An 18,741-nucleotide genomic window follows, 5' to 3' on the forward strand; every position below is an offset into this window, starting at 1 on the left:
GAGGCCAAGCGGTGCCCCAGGCAAGTGAAGAGCCGCCCAGGGGTTCCCGGTGCTGCCCAGCTTCCAGGGAAAGCGCCCAGGCACTTGCAGCATCCCTGCCACGGCGGGACAGAGGCATTTCGGCTGGCCTAGAGGTCTGCGGTGGAGGATATGGCCAGGAAAGGGAACAAGACAGGAAAAGCAGCAACACCAAGTCCCTTGCTTACAACAGGGTGTTTTAGAGACACTGCCGGAGCTGTGCTCTGAGCTGAGCGCAGCCGGTCCCCGGCCCCAGGACAAACCCACCTGCCCCAGGGGCACGCAGGGTTGTGAGCTTTGTGTAGAAGCCATGGGACAGGTGGACAAAGCCTACTACGTGTGCCGCTCCTGGGGCTTAGCCTCCTTTGCCTCCATATACTTCCTTGAACGTGGTGATGTTTGGTGTATTCATTTGGTACAGGAGGCTGTGGTTAAAAGCAGTTGGCATCAAGTGGTCTTACTCAAAGATATCAGCCCTCAGACAACAGATCGCAGAGAAATCCCTGGCAGAGAGGTCTTTCGGGCTCACTTGCCTTTTATTAAAGCAGTCAGTTCAACCTCAAAGCCACAGAGACTATCCCCTGTTGAATTTTATCCAACCTCTTACATTGAAAATGATCCCAAGGATGTTCATTGAAAATTTATATGAGGAGACTATTTTGAAGGTTGCAGTTTACCATTCATATATTATTAAGCAATGGCTAAATTGAGGACACGTGCATAACCTAAACTTGGCCTCTTTGAGAGCTGTCTGGCTGCCAGACAGCCTTTTATGACTATCCCAAGCTAATTCTCATATTCTGCAAATGGGTTCCTTGAGTTTTCTTCCACCAGCGGTCCCCCACCTGGAAGCAGGCAGAAAACAGAAGCTAGCTGGGGGATTTTCAAATGTTTTCAATATACAGATGGCATTCGAGGAACGGGGCTTACTTGTGGACTCGTGCATGTTTGTCATGGTGAGAGGGCCTCCTTGCCCATTTCCAGCCATGCAACATCCCACTGGCTAATGCCAGTGACCGTGTCATCCTACCTGAGGCCGACCCCATGATTTTGTCAAGGCGAGAAGGAAAACCACTGGTACAGCTGTCCTGCAGCAATCCAGAGTTGGTTCAATAAAGCGTCATGAAACGGCACCCGCTGGTTACCGGGTGTCCATTCACATACCAGGAACTGTAGGTAACATAACTTACAGGTAACATAACTTGTAATGTGAAAGCCCCTGTGTCCGCTTGTGCTGGGGCCAGTACAGCACGTGGACAGGCAGGGCTGCACAAAGGTAGGGACAACCAGGACACAAGGCGTGACTGAACCATCTGCCTGCCACGGGGTCCCATGCGGGGCTGTGGCAGACATCTCAGGTTCAAAGGAGGCTCTTGAGCTACCACAGCCTATCTGCAGCCTTGCCCTGCCCCACAGCCCCTGCCTTAGGCCTGTCCTCACCCCACAGCCCCGTCCCCAGCCTGCCCTTGCCCCACAGCCCCTGCCTTAGGCCTGTCCCTGCCCCACAGCCTTGTCACCAACCTGCCCCCGCCCCACAGCCCCTGCCTTAGGCCTATCCTCACCCACAGCCCCGTCCCCAGCCTGTCCCTGCCCCACAGCCCTGCCTTAAGCCTGCCCTTGCCCTCGCTCCCCCCCCCCCCCCCCCCGCCCGCGGTGGTGCCGGCCCTCTGGCCCCGCTCCCGCCGTTCCGGAGAGGTTGGTCCGGCCCTACGCACTTCCGGCTCGCGCCGGGCCTGCTTCCGGTGTCCGCCCTCCGGCTCCTCCCGCCGCCGCCACCGCGATGCTGCTGCTGTGGCGGTCCCGCTGCCTCGGCCGGGCGCTGGGCCGCTCGCTGCGCGCCCTCCGGCAGGTACTGCCCGCTGCGGGCACCGGCCGCGAAGAGGGAGGAGGGAGGGGCGGCGGCTGGGCGGGCGAGGACGGCGGCGCCAAGGGCACCGGGACGCGTCCCCCCCTTCCCCTCCCGGCCGCCGCCCCGCGGGGGGGGGGGCGGGGGGGGCGGCGCCCCCGGGGCGGGGGCCGGGGCGAGCGCGGCGCTGCCCCTCCTCGGGCTCCGCGCCGCCGGGGGCCGCGTTCCGCCCCGCGCCGGGCCGAGCCCGGCCCGTAGGGAAGGGCAGCGGCGGCAACGGGCAGGGCTGGCTGACGGGCAGAGCTCCCGCAAACCGCCGCTCCTGCGCTGGGCCGAGGCGTTGGGGGTCTCTGTTGGCAGCCGCCACTCGCCTCGCACCTCCCCGGCTGGGGTCAGCCCGGTGCAGCACTGGCCGATACAGCGGTGCCCGCTGCCTCATTTAGTTCTTGGGCTCCATTTCTCAAAGCGGTGGTTGGACCGATGCGAGCGGCGGGGCCCCGGGCCGGGCCGCCGTGGGCTCGCAGGGGCTAACAGCCAGTGCCAGCTGCTCACACCCACAGCAGGGCTGCTCACAGCCACCTGGCTTCTGGCCTTTGCTGACTTGTGGCCACATCGTTTAAATAGCAAACGTGCCTAGCTTTGCGTGCGTACATATATATGCACATGCGTATATATACATATACATGCATACCTACAGGTGGGAAAAGATCACTTCACTTCCAGATGACCAGCTGAAGGCTTAGAGCAAGACATCTGGTTTTAGCCATTGTGTGAGTCTAAGCAAGCAAGTGTTGACAGTTAATTGTAATGTTGAACGTTTAATTATGTCATGCTTCCTCCTAGGGCTGTTGTGTATTAAATGCTTGTCTCTGGGTGCTACAGACAGATTTGTGTTTATAAATACTTTGTGTATATATGAAACTGTGCTATAAACAATTTGTAACTATATTATATTTTGTTATATGTACATGCAAACTGATTATAGTGCAGTTTAAAATAAGTTTAAGTGGCATTTTAACAATATTGAGGTTTTGTCAGCTCTCAGTGGTGCTGTGTAATTGTACAGAACAGGGGGGAAAGCCAGATGGAATATTCAAACCTGTTACAAAACTAGTCTGCAAATCAGGAGGTTGCAAGAGATTATAGCTGAGGACTGGGAAGGGGAGGTAATTTTAGCTGTTAGGTGTACTGGAAGAGTTGAGAAGTCAAGGTGGTAGTAGTAGTTTAATTTCCATTTGTGTAGGTATATGGGAAGTAAGTTTTGACTAAGGGGGGTAATACATGCTTTTTGAACAGACATCAAACCTCTGATGGGAGAAGTGAGAACAATAGACGTGTACCAAATTCATAAGTGTAGGGTTGAATGGGAGAAAAGTGGAGTCGGCACAAAATGAGGGTAGGGAAGGGTTGGCTGGATTTTGATGATCTCGTGAAAGAGGAAGAGGTCTTGGATTAATCTATCAAGCAGAAGTCACGCATGTGCATCAGTAGCCTGCATCTGAGCATGTAAGACTCGAGGTGAGGGGGTACAGCTGTTGAAGGATGACCTGAAAAAGTCCAGAGAAGAGCTAGTCTGAAAAAAGATGGTTTGATCAGGAGTTGCATTCAGTGCTTTGAGAATCAAGTCCTTCTGTTTATGTGGGGAAGAGTTTGTAAGAACTTTTTCATCCCTGTTTGATCCTCCCCACATGCTGGAGGAGTTCTCAAGCCTGTCGTCTTAGTAACAGTATCCTTTACCACTCAGTATTGTTATCTCCATCTCATCTTAGCATCTGTCCTGCTGTGCTATATATAATTGTGTTAAAATCCATGAAACATGTGCAGTGGGTTTTTTGTGTGTAGCAGTGGTTTGGACTGATCCTTGTTTTGAAAGCAGCAGCTTCTTTGCTTTGAAGAAGAAGCTGGGGCTGGAGGACTGATTGCTGTGGTCCCTGTCATCAGAGCTGCCCAGCACTGGGCTTCTCTTTTGCCTCTGTTGTAATTAACTGTAGCCTCTTGTTCACTTGGTGTCCTTACCTGAACTGGTCCCTGTGCCCGCAGTTGCAGAAGTTTTGTGAAAATATGCAGGCTGTCACTTCAGCTGATTTATTCTGTAATTTATTTCAGTGTGTAGTGACCTACTGGAAGGTGACAGCTCCTTGAAAGGTGTGGCCTGGGACACTGTGCTAGAGTCATTTTGAGATTACAACAGTTATAAAAACAATTCTGAGAAGTCATGTGAAACATGGGGGAAAAATTAATCAGTTGGTTTGTGAGTCACTAGCTAATTAGACCAGGATTTACTTTTCCAAGTGGAGGCTGCCTTTTTAAAGTGATCCAAAGTGCTAATGTCAGCTGGTAAAACCTAAATGTTTCCATTTTCACTGAAGAAGCTCCAAGGTCAGGCAGAAGGCAGATTTAACAAGGTGATACCAGGAACAGGTGCAATCATAGCAGTTCCTTCAGGGAAAAAGGGAACAGGAAACAACAGCCTTGTCAAGCATCTCCCGGTGATGCATGACACGCAATGGTTCTGCGGAATGCAGGACAGAGGAATCTCAGTATCTTGTATGAGCGACTTCCTCCTCACATTAGAGCGCTTTCCCTCATTTTGTAACCTAAAAGACAGAAGGGAAGAGTGATACCAATTTTTTCATTAATTTTGCACCAGTTGTGGAACACAAACTTGGCACCTCATGCAGGTGTGTTTTCTCACAACAATTTATTTTAGGACAGGCCTTCTAAACTTTTTTTTTTGTGTGTGTTAAACTTTACAATAAACTGGTCCTGAGAAAATAAAATTGGCTGTTTCTGCTTCAGTCTAAGTTCTTTCCTGACAAGTTATTGTCTGGGACGTTAAGAATACCTTTAACCACTTTTCTATAAAGCACCCAGGAGGAAATTAATGGTCAGAGGGGAGCTCAAGTTGCTTGGTATTTTATTTGTCATTTGACTTCCTATTATCTGGGACATTACTAGAAAGTGGGAAGGATTTGATCAATACAGGAGCTAATGTATGTGCTGAGGATTGTGGTGCTTTAGGTTCTTGACCAAGTGTGGTTACATTGAAGTTTGTCTTCCTGATCTCAGCTTGAGGCTAGCTCTACACAAACTAGATCTGAGTTAGCAGGGGGCCAGTGCTGCACCAAGATTAAGAGTTGTAGCGTTCACGATGACTCTGCAAAGACTGTCCAGTGCTCCTCCCTGCTTTCCCTTTCCCAGCCAGACCTGGGGCAGGGACTCCAGCGGGCCCCGCTAGAAGCCAGTTTTGCAGAACCGTTAGTCCAGGATCATCGGTCCCTGTAGTGGACCATTAAGCAGGGTAGCAGTAGCTGCATGGCGCTGGTGGGGCTCCCGAGCTCTGCCAGACCCAGGCTGGCTTAGCAGTGACTCAGCCTAGCTGCCTGCATCCGTAGCATGCTAACCATAACCATGTTGAACTGCCCATCGGTCACTGAGTTGACTATGCTTTAATATCAGAGAAGGCAAATCCATCAGTAAATTTGGATAATTAAACTGCCAGTGGGTCGATTCCAGGCCTGTTAGTAGTTCTGATGATATGCAGTGTTCACTGAATGTATTTTTGCATGCTACAGCACTCGGTCCTGTAGATGGTATGACAAGCTTAAGTATCTTTTTGGTCCTTGATCTCTGTGTTGTCATATCACACGCATCTCCACAAATTATTTTGATATTTAAGATCAGTTATATCCCATCCTACTTGCTTCGGCGAAGTTGAAATCAGGGCTTGTACACAAACGTCCCTTCAGACACTTGACAATGCGAATGAAATCTAATTTTTACCTCTTACCTTAGCTGCTGGGTAGGGGTGTTTTGAGCTCTTGAGTAGCTGTTGTTCCAAATCAGTCAGCTGTGCTTTTGTCATGCTTACCATGGTATTTTCCTATAGTTTTTAAAGAGTTCTTAGGTTCTCCAGATCTGCGGGTTTGATGCTAGAGAAATGTATGATAACAATAGGGAAAGTAACTAGAATACCTTAAAATGTCTTTTTGAGGAATGTTATGCTGAGCTAGAAGTGCAGTCAATGATTACATGGGTACAAAACGTCACCAGAAGGTGGAATTCCTGGCTCGCTGAAGGCAGTAGAAATTTTGCCATCGGGGGAAATTCTGACCTTCTGGAGTTCAAAGGCTCCATAGCCTTAAAACAAACAAACAAAGCCCCCCAAATGCTGCGTTCATGACTGTAGGAGTAAACAACATGGGATGTTTTTTTTATTGTATTCAGTAGCTATCCTTGACCTCATTTGTAGCAAATTTTAGTGAATTGGTCTTTAGAAATCTGTTCCTTCTTAAAGAGGAAACTGTGCATGGGAAGGTCAAAGCAGCTGGAGCCACAGCTGAAAACCACGTGCATCAGGTTTAACGTCACTCTACAGGAAAGCGTCCTGGAAGCAGACAAAGCAAAGAGGAGGGTGTAGATGCCCTCACCATCTCCTGCTCTTGCACAATATGGGAAAGTAGCACGCCAACAGTCTGGAGCATGGGAATGGTGGGTCCTGTCTCTCTCTGATCCAGGTCTCGTGAGAAAACCAAAGTTCTTCTAGGGTGGGTCCATCGCTTGGCAATACTGATAGTTCCTCTTCTCTCTGACAGGGGAACTGTACTCTGGCAAGATGCTCTCTGTCTGGTGAGTCTTATGCTTTTATTTCATTTCAAACTACCTAGACAGAACAGAGCTGATGACGGAAGTTGGTAATAGGTTTGATTGGAATGTATTTCTGTCAATCAAGTCACGAAGGAACAGTTGGTGAAATGAGCTGTGTTTCCATGTGAGTGCCTCCCTTGCCTAACGTACATGCTGTCCATTCCATTGGGCTCTGGTGAAGATTTCACAGCAGTAGCACAGTGTATTTCAAGCATTGCAGTGCCTGAAACACATGCTATTGCAGAGCCTAGCTCTCTAATAAACTCCTTTGAAAATGATGGGTGAATGTTAAGTGACATGTCAAATCTAGTATGCCTCTGAATTCATCCTTGGTGCTTAAACTGGATTTTCCCAGAGCTGTTTTTTCTAGCTGTACAGTGTTTATATAGTGTTACATCACTCACTTCTGAGTCCACTTTGGGAAACCAGTTAAATCTGCTTACCTTCTCCGGTTTCTAGAGTTCCAATAACAGCTCTTTAGTAGGGGATGGCATCAAAATTATATTGCTTTTCTAAAAAATCAAATGGGGAAATGGTTCTTCCTTCTGGCATTGTGTAACTGAGATAATTATGTTCTTCAGTTGCTATGCTGACTCTTTTTAAGATCAGTCTGGAAAACTGCCCAGTGCCCTGAAAGAGACAAAGGACAGGAGTTCAGTTTGTAGTAAAAATTGCAGTGTCAGGGCATGTGAGCGGTGAGGGAAGGGGACACTGGGATATGTGAAACTGAGAAGCGATGCAAGTACCTCCCTGCTGTGAGTTTTGGAACAGGGGCTGGACAGAGAAGAGGGGTGCCGGTGGCTTGCTGTTTGGCCCTACACTGTTTTCGTTCCGTGAGACTGTGAGGCTCCCTGGGGGTGCCTCTTAGGGCACTGATGCCTTGCTCCTGTTAGGAACCCCTTTCTGTTCGTGAGGGTAACGCAGTAGCAACTGAGGTTTTAGCAGTCCTGGAGGTGTCCCATGTAGCTGTTCCCTGGTTTTGTTCTGACTGGGGTAGCTACTGCGTTGTTTGCCCTTTTCAAAAGTTATCCTTACTAGCTTTAAGGTCAAGAGAGAACTGGTTTTACCACCTCTGTAAATCTAGATGAAGACAAGACCACTGGCAAGCTCTGGGCAGGTTTGATGGCACTGAGGTGCCTCTCTGTGGCTATGTTCCCCACTTAGTCCCAAGCTTCTTTCAGGGTGAACAGTGGTGTCCTCTGCACCCTTTACCTGACAGGGACACTTGAGGACCGGATGGCTGGGTAACACCATTCTCATTCACAGGTGTGGCTGGAAGCCAGGGACTGGCTTACATGAACAGCAGGAAGCTTGTGTAAGTATCCCCTGGAAAGCTGTGATGTGGAGAGGTTGGGGCTGCTCTAGTCCTGATAAGATTTGAGGGCTGGGAGGCAGAATATGGTTGGCTGTCATAAAATCCCCGTGCATATTGTGGGAGCGTGGAGCTAGCCCTAACAAAATCTGGGGTTTGCAGGTCAGGAGCTGTGGCATGCTTAAATAAAATAAGCTTTGTTTGGAACCAGATACCAAGGCAGGAGAAGGACAGGGATGAGGAGACTGCTGATAAATGGATCTCTACCCTTTGATTATCTGATGAAAAGTCTTGTTTGCTATGTGGTGGCCTCCTGGTAGGATTTTGATAGGTGAAATGGAGTGGCTTAGGGAGCTGTCATATGGCAAGGTTTACATTGCTGGGGTGGTCTTGTAGAAATGTATTTGGGGAAATAACCTTAAGAGTGCATCCATAAAAGCCTGAAACGCTGGTCTGTTTGCACCAAGTAGCCTGTGTTAGAGGAGACGCTAAAGCATGTTTGCTTCAGGTTTCCAAATGTGTGAGTAGGTACAAAAAAATCCTTTGGAATGCTTGGGGTTGCCAGCTCCCTGTGAAGGGACATGGTGGAGAGAAGTAGCTGGATGCGTTGCCATAGGCAATGTATGGTTCTTTCTCTTTTGTTGTTGGGGTTTTTTTTTCTTCGTTTGGTTTTGGAGCAATCTAGCAACTTCTGTAGAGGGCAACAGTCCTGATCTGAAGGTAAAAAATGGTTACCCACCCATAGGGTGGGCTGGCTAGGTCAGCCTTTTATCAGTATTTAAACCACAGTGGTTCCATTGGGTTGTCTCCCTAAATTAAAGCTCCATAAATGTCAGTTCTCACTGAGTTTCTGAGGGCACTAGTGATGGTAAGCTGTTATGTTTCCTTTCTTAGTGGGATTGCTGCAGCTTGAGGGGTAAGTAGGAGTCCCTTGGAACAAATACATCAGAACAGCTGAGCAGCCTTTCAGATCAGTTAAGCAAATGTAAATTCTGTACTTGGGCTTGGAGCTGGCAGCCTGCAGAGGAACATCCTTCTGTGTTCATCTCTTTCTCTCTTTCTGCAGAGTAAATAGCTCCAGTGTCTTCACTGTCCGTTACTTCAGAACCACTGCATTACGTAGTAAGTAAAAAGCCAGGAGTCAGTGGGATGGCTCGTGTGCTACTTGTTGCTGTCCTGACAACAGCCGAAGCTACCTCTTCCCACCCATGGTCTAGGCGCATTGCCGCCCTGCCTCGATGGATGGCTGAGGGTTTATGTCAGCCCTCAAGATTTTGTCTGGCATTCCTGTCACAATGTGACTTTCAGCCAGATGGGAATTTCTCTGGCATTTAAATGTTAATCAGCGTTGAAGGAAGAAGGCCAACATTTGATGTCTGTTGACCTACCCCCTCGAAGTAGAGTCCTGCAGACAAGAATGAAGCAATGCTGTAAGTTTTGAGCTCTGAATGCATTCACGTCTGTCTGTCTCTCTCACAGGGGATGATGTGGTTACGGTGAACACACCAGCCTTTGCAGAGTCAGTCACAGAAGGAGATGTCAGGTGGGAGAAAGGTAAGCAGCTGCCTCTTCCCTGAAATTCTCAGCACCTTTACTGCTGCACTGGACAGCTCAGGGATGGATTGTAGTTCACTGGCTGACAAGACAACCTGCTCTGTGCCTTTCGATCTGTGACAAATGAGGCAGTTAACTGCAGTTCTCCTAAGGGGTAAGGATTGCAGTTACAGCCTTGGCACCTCTCTGTCGTGGGTCATGTTGGGTGAAGGGTGTTGTCTAAACTGGAAACAGACTGTGACTGTGCAATAGCTTGATTGATTGAGCTAGACTTTTCTTTAGAAGTTCTGGAGAGCTGGGGTGAGAAAATACTGGGTTAGTGGGGGAGACTGCTGTGGGTTAAGAGGGGAGGCTGGAGCATACCTACCTCCTCACAGTGGTCTTCATATCTATTGTTCAGCTGTTGGAGACACAGTGGCAGAAGATGAAGTGGTGTGTGAGATTGAAACAGACAAGGTAGGAGTTTTCTGGACCAAAACTTCTTCTAGTTCTGTAGTGGGTACCCTGTATGGCTTCTCTCCTGCTAAGAGCTCCTAGAGCCTGCAGGCCCTGCCTGTGTCTCCTGCTCCCTTCACGGAAAAAAGCTTTTCTCATCTAGTGTGAAAGCTGGATGTGCCTTAAGTGAGAATTCTTTGATAACCCTTGCTTCCTCATACATTTGGTTAAGCATCAGTGGTGCTGATGTTTGTTGGAGTTGCAGTTCCACTCCTTCCAATTCCGGTGCTTAAGCTTTGAAACCTGTTTGTGTTTAAACAGAGGAGAAATCTGCAGAGCCATAGGATGTCTTCAGATTGTGTTAAATTTAGCCTTTACGTTTACTCACTCCTTAAAGGACTCTTAAGCTTTGAAGTTCTTGCTAAAGTTCCCTGCCAAGTTATGCTGCTGGTGTTGCTGTCAGGAAGATGCTGGCAGTGGGTCAATTCTTGATTGTACCCTGGAGCAGGAAGGTCAGGCTATAAGTTACACTGCCAGCATCTCCTAAAACTTCTAAGTATTGGCACAAAATCCTGGTGGAGGATATGAACACTGGTGCCAATGGTGCGAGACAGAGCCGCTGTCTGTGCCAAATGACAGTGTGTATCTGCATATTGGCATCTTCTCTTGGGCGCTTGTTCTCCATCCAATGTCTGGGGAAGTTTCACTGATTTTCCTTTTTGCAGACATCAGTGCAAGTTCCAGCCCCAGCAGCTGGTGTGATTGAAGCCCTTCTGGTACCTGATGGTGGCAAAGTGGAAGGGGGGACACCTCTGTTCAAACTCAGGAAAACTGGAGGTGAGCCAGGCATATATAACTTGCATGAGCCTTCCTGTTTCCACTGATGTTTTTCTGAAGATGGAAGCAAGGCATTTAGAGGGATCCTGAGAGGGCTTATATGTTTCCTCCATCTACCTCTCTAGCTGGATGAAAATACTGCTGTTGTCCATTAGAAAAGGGGGGGAACTTTCCTTTTGCTCGCTCTGGAGGAGACTGCAGCTCTAAGCTAAAATTAATTGAGAATTCCCCTGATACAGCTTTCTTCCCTGCCCTGTTCTCATCAGCATCCAGTTTCCTACCAATGAGGAGATCGAAGGTGTTGATTAGTAAAACACTTTCACCATAGGATCTTCTTGTGGTGGCTCCTGTCAGTTCAGTAGTGCTGAGAATATAAAGGCCCTCTGCTGGGGGGTTAACTTACCATGGTTCTTCCTTGTCTTTCAGCTGCTCCTGCCAAGGCCAAACCAGCAGCAGCCCCTCCTCCTCCTGCAGCCCCTGAACCTGTAGCTGCGGCTGCTCCTCCCCCTGCTGCAGCACCAATTCCCACTACAATGCCACCAGTGCCACCTGTGTCAGCTCAGCCCATTGACAGCAAGCCAGGTGAGGCAACAGCCATATTCTCCTATTTTCAAGCCTTTCTTCCTTGTGGAGAGTGTGTAAGGTTAAAGACAGCAAACAGTTTGGTGCGTATGGTGAAGGCCTCCCCACATTATTGCCCTGCATGCTCCAGACTGGCGAGCTCAGCTGTGCCTGGAACCCGTCTAGCCCTGTTCAAGGCTGCTTCCACGCTGTGTTACTTGAGCAAGGAGCTCAAACGGGCTTTCTAACTCGGGGCATCGCGATCAAGACCTGGCTTCCCTTTTTGACTGATGTGTTCTTTACCCTCAGTGTCTGCGGTGAAGCCAGCTGCAGCCCCAGCGGCAGCCCCTCCTGGGGAGACAGTGCCCAGCAAAGGTGCCAGATCAGAGCATAGGGTAAGCTGTGGGAACAGGGGCATTGCCAGTGCTTCTGTTGCTGAGTGACAATCTGTTCCGGCATTTTCTGGCTGTGTCTGCACCTACCTGTTCACACCCAGCTCAATGGGGCTGTGACAGATGGGGATATTCTCTGCTTGGAGGCACACATTTAGGGGCTGGAGGAAGAGCCAGGTCCAATCTGACACAGGTCTTTTTGAGGCAAAAGTCTTGTCTTGAGCTCTCCTGACTGAGCACAGAAAGCTCAGTGTGATCTTCTTGGTTGGTCCACAAGCCCTCAGCAAAGGGCTGAGGCTGCTGCAGCTGCCTTGTGCATTCATAAGAGAACACGGTTGAGCAGCTGCCTTCTTAGCAATCTTGCTTTTCTCACATTAGCCTCATGCTGGGAACCTACACATGTTTGGAGGTCTTGAGAAACACATAGGTTGGAAGTAGTCATACTGTGATGCGTTTCAGCACTGCTTTTCAGGTGAACTGGGTGTTGAGCTGGGAAGCTCTGTAGTGATATCAACTTCTCAGCCTGTCATGCTCCTCAAAGAGACGAGTGAAAACCTTGGCCCTAGGCATCTTACTGGTCAACCAGACAGCAAGAAGAAGGGCCTGTTGAGTTTTTTGTGCATTTTGCCCCTTGGATGAGCTTGAGGCAGCTTCTGATTATATCTTTTTAATTTTCAGGTGAAAATGAATAGGATGCGTCAGCGTATTGCTCAGCGGCTGAAAGAGGCTCAGAATACTTGTGCCATGCTGACCACTTTCAACGAGATCGATATGAGGTGAGGACCAGATCTCTTTTTCCTTTTATGAGTCGAAATAGATGCAGGCAGTCATCTTGAAATAGCAGTCAAGACTTTGCTGATTCTCTTCAGAGAGATTGGCAAACGTATCTGTTGGGACCTCTTTCTTAGGTGTGTACCACACTGTTTGTGCAGCTTCACCAGGACCATGCTGGTGTTGCAATATGAGGGGTGCATAACTTCCTAATGGCCTGTTCTTACTTGGGAATCATCTGCTGCTTGTAAAAGGGGCAGCCTGGTTCCTCATCTGCGTGGTTCTTGGTTGAGGACTGATAGGTGTTGAGCAGAAGACCAGGTGTGACTGGTACCACTTGTAGAGTGGCTATTAGAAGACAGCAAGTTGTAGCATCTGCTTTCTGCCACCCCACCAAGTTACTGCTTTTGGAGGTGGGCCTATTTAGCTTCCCGTGAGGTGGTTCCCCAGGGCTCATCAGCCTTTCAGGTGAGTTTTACATAGGTCTGAGGCATTTGCTGTGGGATGGTGCAGATTTCCAGAGACGGACTAGCATCCTTCCGCATCCCCTTTGGGCAGGTGGGGGTCTTCTGACTCAAGCGATTGCATGGACTGAACGCACTAATGGCTTTGGAGGGCGGGCAGCTTATGTTACAGTGCATTAAGGGGAAATTGTGCCCAAATCAAATTGCTTTGTGAAATCCTATTCTGCTCCTTAAAGACAAAACATGTAAATATTTGGGTCTCAGAACAATAAGGCTGGCAAAATAGTCTTGATTGGAGGGGAAGTGCTGCAGCTTTATCTCCTCTCGGAGGCTCATTGAGGTGTCGCTTTACGCTGGCCTCGGGCTCTCGTTGCATCTGGTAATCTGGTTTGGATTGATTGCTGTGAGGTTGACTCTTGAGGACCTGTGCTGGGGCCTCCTGCTTCCCACGGGGGTCAGCGTCTGAAAGGAGGAAGCCATAATGAGCCGGTTTCATAGCAGACCTCATCCTTATTGCCGCAGTCCTTGTGTCTTGGGAGGCACTAATGTCTTTGGGTGGTAATCCTAGCCCTAAACAAGGTTAATCATGGGAAAACAAACACTCTAAACCATGGAGAACCTGCCCCAAGCTGAAGCTGTCTCTTCAAAGACTCAAGGTCCCTGGAGGGGGCAGGGATGGACCACGCAATTCTACAGCATCTGGCATTAGCCTGGTGTAGCCAGAGCTTGTAGCCACAGCTTGGTTGACTTTATAAATGGCCTATGTTCTGATAAATAGAAGCAGTGGGGAAACATGATTAGTCTGGATGAGAACTATAGGTGGGCTGGCACTCACTGCCATAGCATCTGGGAAAATTTCTCTCATATTCACTCAACTCCCAAAGCCGGTGAGTTAAGTACTGAGGCATCGTTGTGGTGGCAGGTGCTGGACTTGCACAACGATTGAAGTTTTTTCCCTCAAATCACCATGTGCGTCTTTTCTGCTCTTGGCATTTCCTGCTTTTTCACCCCTCTGGGGTTGGCCCAGGCACACCTGCAGTTGCTCTCTGTGGTACCACACTGGTATCAGCATTGGTGTCCCCAGAGAATTGGTGGCAATGTCAGGCTGAAGCAGGAAATACACCATGCCCCATCTTGCTTTTGTGCCTGGCAGGTTGAGTTTGCGGTCCAGGACCAGTTCCTGTTAGATCTTTTGGCAGGGGCCTTAGAGCCACCTTCAGCCCACTTCAGGTGTGACATTCGAAGGATTTTTCAGCAGACCAGGTGTTCGGCACTTGGTTTGCAGTCTTTGGGGCTGGTGCTGAAATCTGTTCTAGAGTGAGGGAGCGGTGTTTTCTTGGACTCCCTGCTGACCAGCGTTGTCATGTGTTTTGTAGCAACATCCGGGAGATGAGAGCTGTACACAAGGATACCTTTTTGAAAAAGCACAACCTGAAGCTAGGTTTCATGTCAGCTTTTGTGAAAGCTGCAGCTTTTGCTCTGCAGGACCAGCCTGTTGTGAATGCAGGTGAGTGGGGACCCTTGCCGGTGAGTCTCACCAGTGAACATGGCAGAGTGGGGAAAAGCAGGTTGCTAGGTCAGTGGCAGGGCTAATACTTTGGATAAGCAAGTCAAATACACAGGAAAAAGGAAGACAGTCCTGTGTGCTGCAGCTGGTTTTGCTAATGCCACTTACGTAGGCAGAGGACAGCTTGCCAAGAGGGGCTCTGTTATGCCGGGGTTGCCAGGAGCGGGGCTGGGGCCCCAGCCTGCAGAAAGCAGAGCCTGCTGGCTGCTGTAGTGGTGGCTGCTGTAGGTGCAGTGCAGTTCCTGGGGCTGTCAGAGGTGCTTGCTTAAACCCAGAAGAGGAGGATAACCAAGAGCATGTGTGAAGGGAACTGACCTATCTGGACTGTGTTTCCTTTCTGCCTATGCTGATGCTTCTCCCACAGGGGCAGCGAGGGCTTATTTTTCTCTGGAGTTGTGTTTAAGCTAGAGACGAGCAAGTTGTTATGATTTGGTGGCTACTTCTGGCCTGTTGAGCCCTTGATCCTGGGTACTGCATGTGTAACACAGCTTTTTTTTTTCTCCTAGTGATTGATGACACGACCAAAGAGATTGTGTACAGGGACTATGTGGACATCAGTGTCGCTGTAGCAACTCCCCGGGTAGGTACCTCAGATGCTTTGGCCATGCTTCCTCAGGTCTGGAATGGTCATATACTTGGAGCCAACTCAGCTTTGAGCTCTACTGCAGCAGAAACTTCCTGATGAGACTGATCTATAAATGAGACATCTTATACGTTGTGGACTGCAGAGATGGGTTTTGGGAGAAGATGGAGGACCAAAAATATTCTGCCACTGTACTAGGAGATATAGTAACAAGGTTATTATAGATCTCAGTGGTTAATGAGTAGGGCCAAGTTAGGGAAACCCTTTTTTTTTTGTGCACCTGTGAGGATATGGCATAGACAATAAAAGCTTTGCATGTCCTGTCCTTTGGCTAACCCTGCTGTGCTGTTCCACCATTTCTGTAAATGACATTGCTGCTTCAAAGAGATATTCCTGTCCAGGGAGGGTATGGGATGGAGATACAGCTGTTGAATTAGTTGAGTCTGTTGTGAGGCAGAGGTTTGGCCAGGACTGAGGTTCTGACACTGCTCCCAAAGTCTAGGAGAGGTCCAGCACAAAGAGACTCCACTATTCTTGCGGAGAAAGAGGTGGCAGCTGAACTCTGCCCAGTGTCTCACCTGCTTTTACAGATGTGGAACTGCATCCAGACAGACCACGTATATTTTATGAGACGGGCTTACAAAGGCAAAGATGATGTCTCATTTACCGTGTTGGCCCTCGGTGCGTGTCCTGGCAGATTTCCTGGCAGGCTGCCAGGGTGTGAGGCAGCTCTGCCAACCACCTGCTGTGTGCTGAGACAGCAGGAACTCTGCTGGGCTGAGGCCAGGCTCCTGCCCCGTAACAGTTACCTGTGTGTCACTGCAGTGAGTTTGCTGATCATGCATTTCGCTTCTCCCTAGGGTCTTGTGGTCCCTGTCGTTAGGAACGTAGAAAACATGAACTTTGCTGACATAGAACGTGCTATCTATGAGTTGGGGGAGAAGGTAAGGAAAGTTGGAGGGTTTTCTGGAAAAGGTTGGGAGGAATGGGAAGAACTGGGGGTGCTGGACAGGCACGAATTGATTCAATCCCTCTGTGTCATCATCTCTGACCTCTAACACACTTGAGTCGTGCTGTGGGGAGTGATCCAGTTACATCTGTGGCTCTGCTCCTGCCTTACAGGCAGGCCTGTCTACTTGTTGCCTTTCCAGAAGACCAAAACCTATGCATTAGTGACATGGTGTGTCTTCACCGTTGTCTTTAGAGGCCAAGGCTGAGATGCCCTGGGGTAGAAGTCCCTGTGTCTGTCTCCTACAAAATCAGGAGTTGGAAATGAAGGCAAGAGAATCCTTCCCCAATGCCAGTAAATGTTCAGATCTAAAGACAGGGTGCATTTGCAAGTGATTTGTGCTGGTTTTCAGCTGAACAGATCAGTAAGTGAAGCTCCTGCCATTAGCATTTATTCCTGGAGAGGCTGAATGTCCAGACACTTGTCCTTTGCCTTCTGTGATCTGTGGGGCTTTCTAAGACCGTACTTTTTCTTCTAGGCACGGAAGAATGAACTGGCCATCGAAGACATGGATGGTGGCACTTTCACAATCAGCAATGGAGGGGTTTTCGGGTCACTCTTTGGGACACCTATCATTAACCCCCCCCAGTCTGCCATCTTAGGCATGCATGCCATCTTCGACAGGCCTGTGGCTGTCGGGGGCAAGGTAGGTGGAGCTGCGCAGCAGATTTCAGTGAACAGAGGGGAGGGCTCGGTGGAGTGAGGACCACAGCCCGTAAGCTTTTTCTAGGGAGTTGGTGTCAACTTCTGAAAGGCTTTACTGTGAAGGGGGAGCAGAGACTAATGGGTGTAAGGCAGCTTTTCTGGCACCGGTACTTGCCTGAGGTGTGCAGGGGGTCTTGTCCTGTTTGTGAGGGGGAGAACTGGATAATCTGCTTAGGTGTGGGGCAGAGGAGGGGGCTGTAGCCTCTGTGATAGAGAACGGGTCCAGAAAGGGACCTAGTCTTGTGTGGCGATCAGTGCCTGAGTGAGTGAGTGGGTAGGTCATCCTGCCAGGCAGGACACATCGAGGAGAGCCTGAACCCTGGATTCAGGATAGGGAGAAGGCAGGGTCTCCCTCAGTTTCACAGGAGGGCGTCATGCAGGCAGTAGAGCTGAGCTCGCTAATGCCGGTCTTATTCCTTCAGATCGAGGTGCGGCCCATGATGTTTGTGGCACTGACGTACGATCACCGGCTGATTGACGGCAGAGAGGCAGTGACTTTCCTGCGCAAGATCAAGGCAGCGGTGGAGGATCCCCGCGTGCTGCTGCTCGACCTGTAGGGCAGCCGCACCCCCACAGCACCCACCCAGAGCAGGGCCGCAGCACCAGCAAGGGCAATGCAGGGCATTCAGGAACTGGCAGGGGTCATTCCAGTCTCCCTCCCTCCGCTGTGGTTGGAGCTGTCCCAGAGGGAGTTGTGGGGATAGCTCCTACCTCCTTTCCTATTCTGTTTAACGAAGGTTCAGTTTCTCATGAGGATTGCTGTGCGGTGGGCCAACCACTGAACGGCACTGCCTTTCCGGAGCTGTCTGTATGGCATCCTCTCCCTCACAGCACCAAACTCTCACCTCTAGCTTGTCCTATACCACTGGAAACTGCTTGCTGCTGCTGGGCTAGGGTACCCTTCCCTGCCGCTCCAAGGCGGGTTCAGCTTTATTTCCTAGCACTGAGGTTCCTGGGAGGGAGAGGAGAGGAAAGGCTACTGTTCTGTCCCTGTTTTGCTTAAAAATATTTCACACTCATCTGCTTTGCGAGGGCAGTCTGGGGACCCCCCAGGCTGCTTGCAGCAGAGATTTTGATCAGAGCAGGGCTTGAGGTAGGTGTCACGCCTCTAGCAGTGCCCTAGTTACACTCCCTCCACAGACAGGAATGCAGCAGCGGCAAGCTCCCCTGCTTTCCCTTGGAGATGATTGTCTCTCCAGCCTGGTCACCGTGGCATGAATGTTCGTGTCCGGGTGGGCAGAGCGCGTGACCTCTGTGGAGGTAGCACTGTTCCTGGGGGAACAACCCTTTTCACCATTACATGCCTGACACGGGGGCAAGAACCAGCCCCCAGCAGCTGTCCTTGAATCACAGCTCACTGATGGTGGATCCGACTGCTGGCTTCCTGCGTGCGAGGGCTTGGCCCGCTACCAGCGGGGAGACAGCTGGGGAGGGCCAGGTCTTCAATGTATATCCCAGCCCAAGGCTGCTGGTTTTGGGGGGAGGGGGGCAGTCCTTAATCTGATAGCGCACACATGTATTGGGGAGTGAGGGGGTTGCTAGTGCCTGCAGACTCTATTACTCTTACCCTCTACACAGAACTTGTAACTAAAATATTTAACACAGCGGATTTTAAATGAAATAAAAATGGGCAACAACTGCGAGGTGGGGGTGTGTTTGAGGGGGCAGGCAGCAGCTCCTGGACAAGGGCCCTGGCATCAGCAGCGTCGCTAAGTGTAGTGTGAGAAGCCTGTCACCTGGTGGTGAGAGGAAAGGGAATGGGAGCTGGGCCCTTCGCAGGTGGGTCTAAATTGTGGCTTCTCTGGCTGTGAACTGCTGTCCTCAAACCCTCTTTGGCACAGGGTTGGCTGTTCCCAGCAAAGATGAGGTTTTGGGGGCTGGAAATGGTCCGTTTCTCGGTCTAGCAAGAGAAGCGTTGCAGACGGTGAGGAAATCCCAGTGTGTGGTAAGTGGCATGATGGCCAAGAGGGGGACTTGGGAGAGGCTGTTACAGTACCGGTGTGGAGCCGGGTTGGTTTGTCCCTGATAGAACAGGGGAGA

At 50.0% G+C, this 18,741-nt stretch overlaps 1 protein-coding gene across 1 annotated transcript; it reads left to right on the top strand.

The window, feature by feature from the left end:
• Positions 1-1,742: 1,742 nt before the first annotated feature.
• DLST (dihydrolipoamide S-succinyltransferase) lies at positions 1,743-18,338 on the top strand. Its single transcript, XM_055716149.1, has 15 exons — positions 1,743-1,867; positions 6,460-6,493; positions 7,778-7,826; positions 8,890-8,945; positions 9,303-9,377; positions 9,778-9,833; positions 10,538-10,649; positions 11,076-11,231; positions 11,520-11,605; positions 12,281-12,378; positions 14,214-14,344; positions 14,911-14,984; positions 15,848-15,931; positions 16,475-16,642; positions 17,124-18,338. Exons 1-15 carry the CDS (start codon positions 1,799-1,801, stop codon positions 17,256-17,258), a joined length of 1,383 nt encoding a protein of 460 aa, XP_055572124.1. The 5' UTR covers positions 1,743-1,798; the 3' UTR covers positions 17,259-18,338.
• The last annotated feature ends 403 nt before the right edge of the window (positions 18,339-18,741 follow it).

This window comes from Falco cherrug, chromosome 7, assembly GCF_023634085.1.
Source record: "Falco cherrug isolate bFalChe1 chromosome 7, bFalChe1.pri, whole genome shotgun sequence".
Classification (NCBI taxonomy): domain Eukaryota; kingdom Metazoa; phylum Chordata; class Aves; order Falconiformes; family Falconidae; genus Falco; species Falco cherrug.

Coding starts and splice junctions, on each gene's coding strand:
- DLST (XM_055716149.1), top strand. CDS start 1,799: ATGCTGCTGCTGTGGCGGTCCCGCTGCCTCGGCCGGGCGCTGGGCCGC. Junction 9,834..10,537: donor GTGAGATTGAAACAGACAAG/GTAGGAGTTTTC, acceptor TCCTTTTTGCAG/ACATCAGTGCAAGTTCCAGC. Junction 12,379..14,213: donor TTCAACGAGATCGATATGAG/GTGAGGACCAGA, acceptor TGTGTTTTGTAG/CAACATCCGGGAGATGAGAG.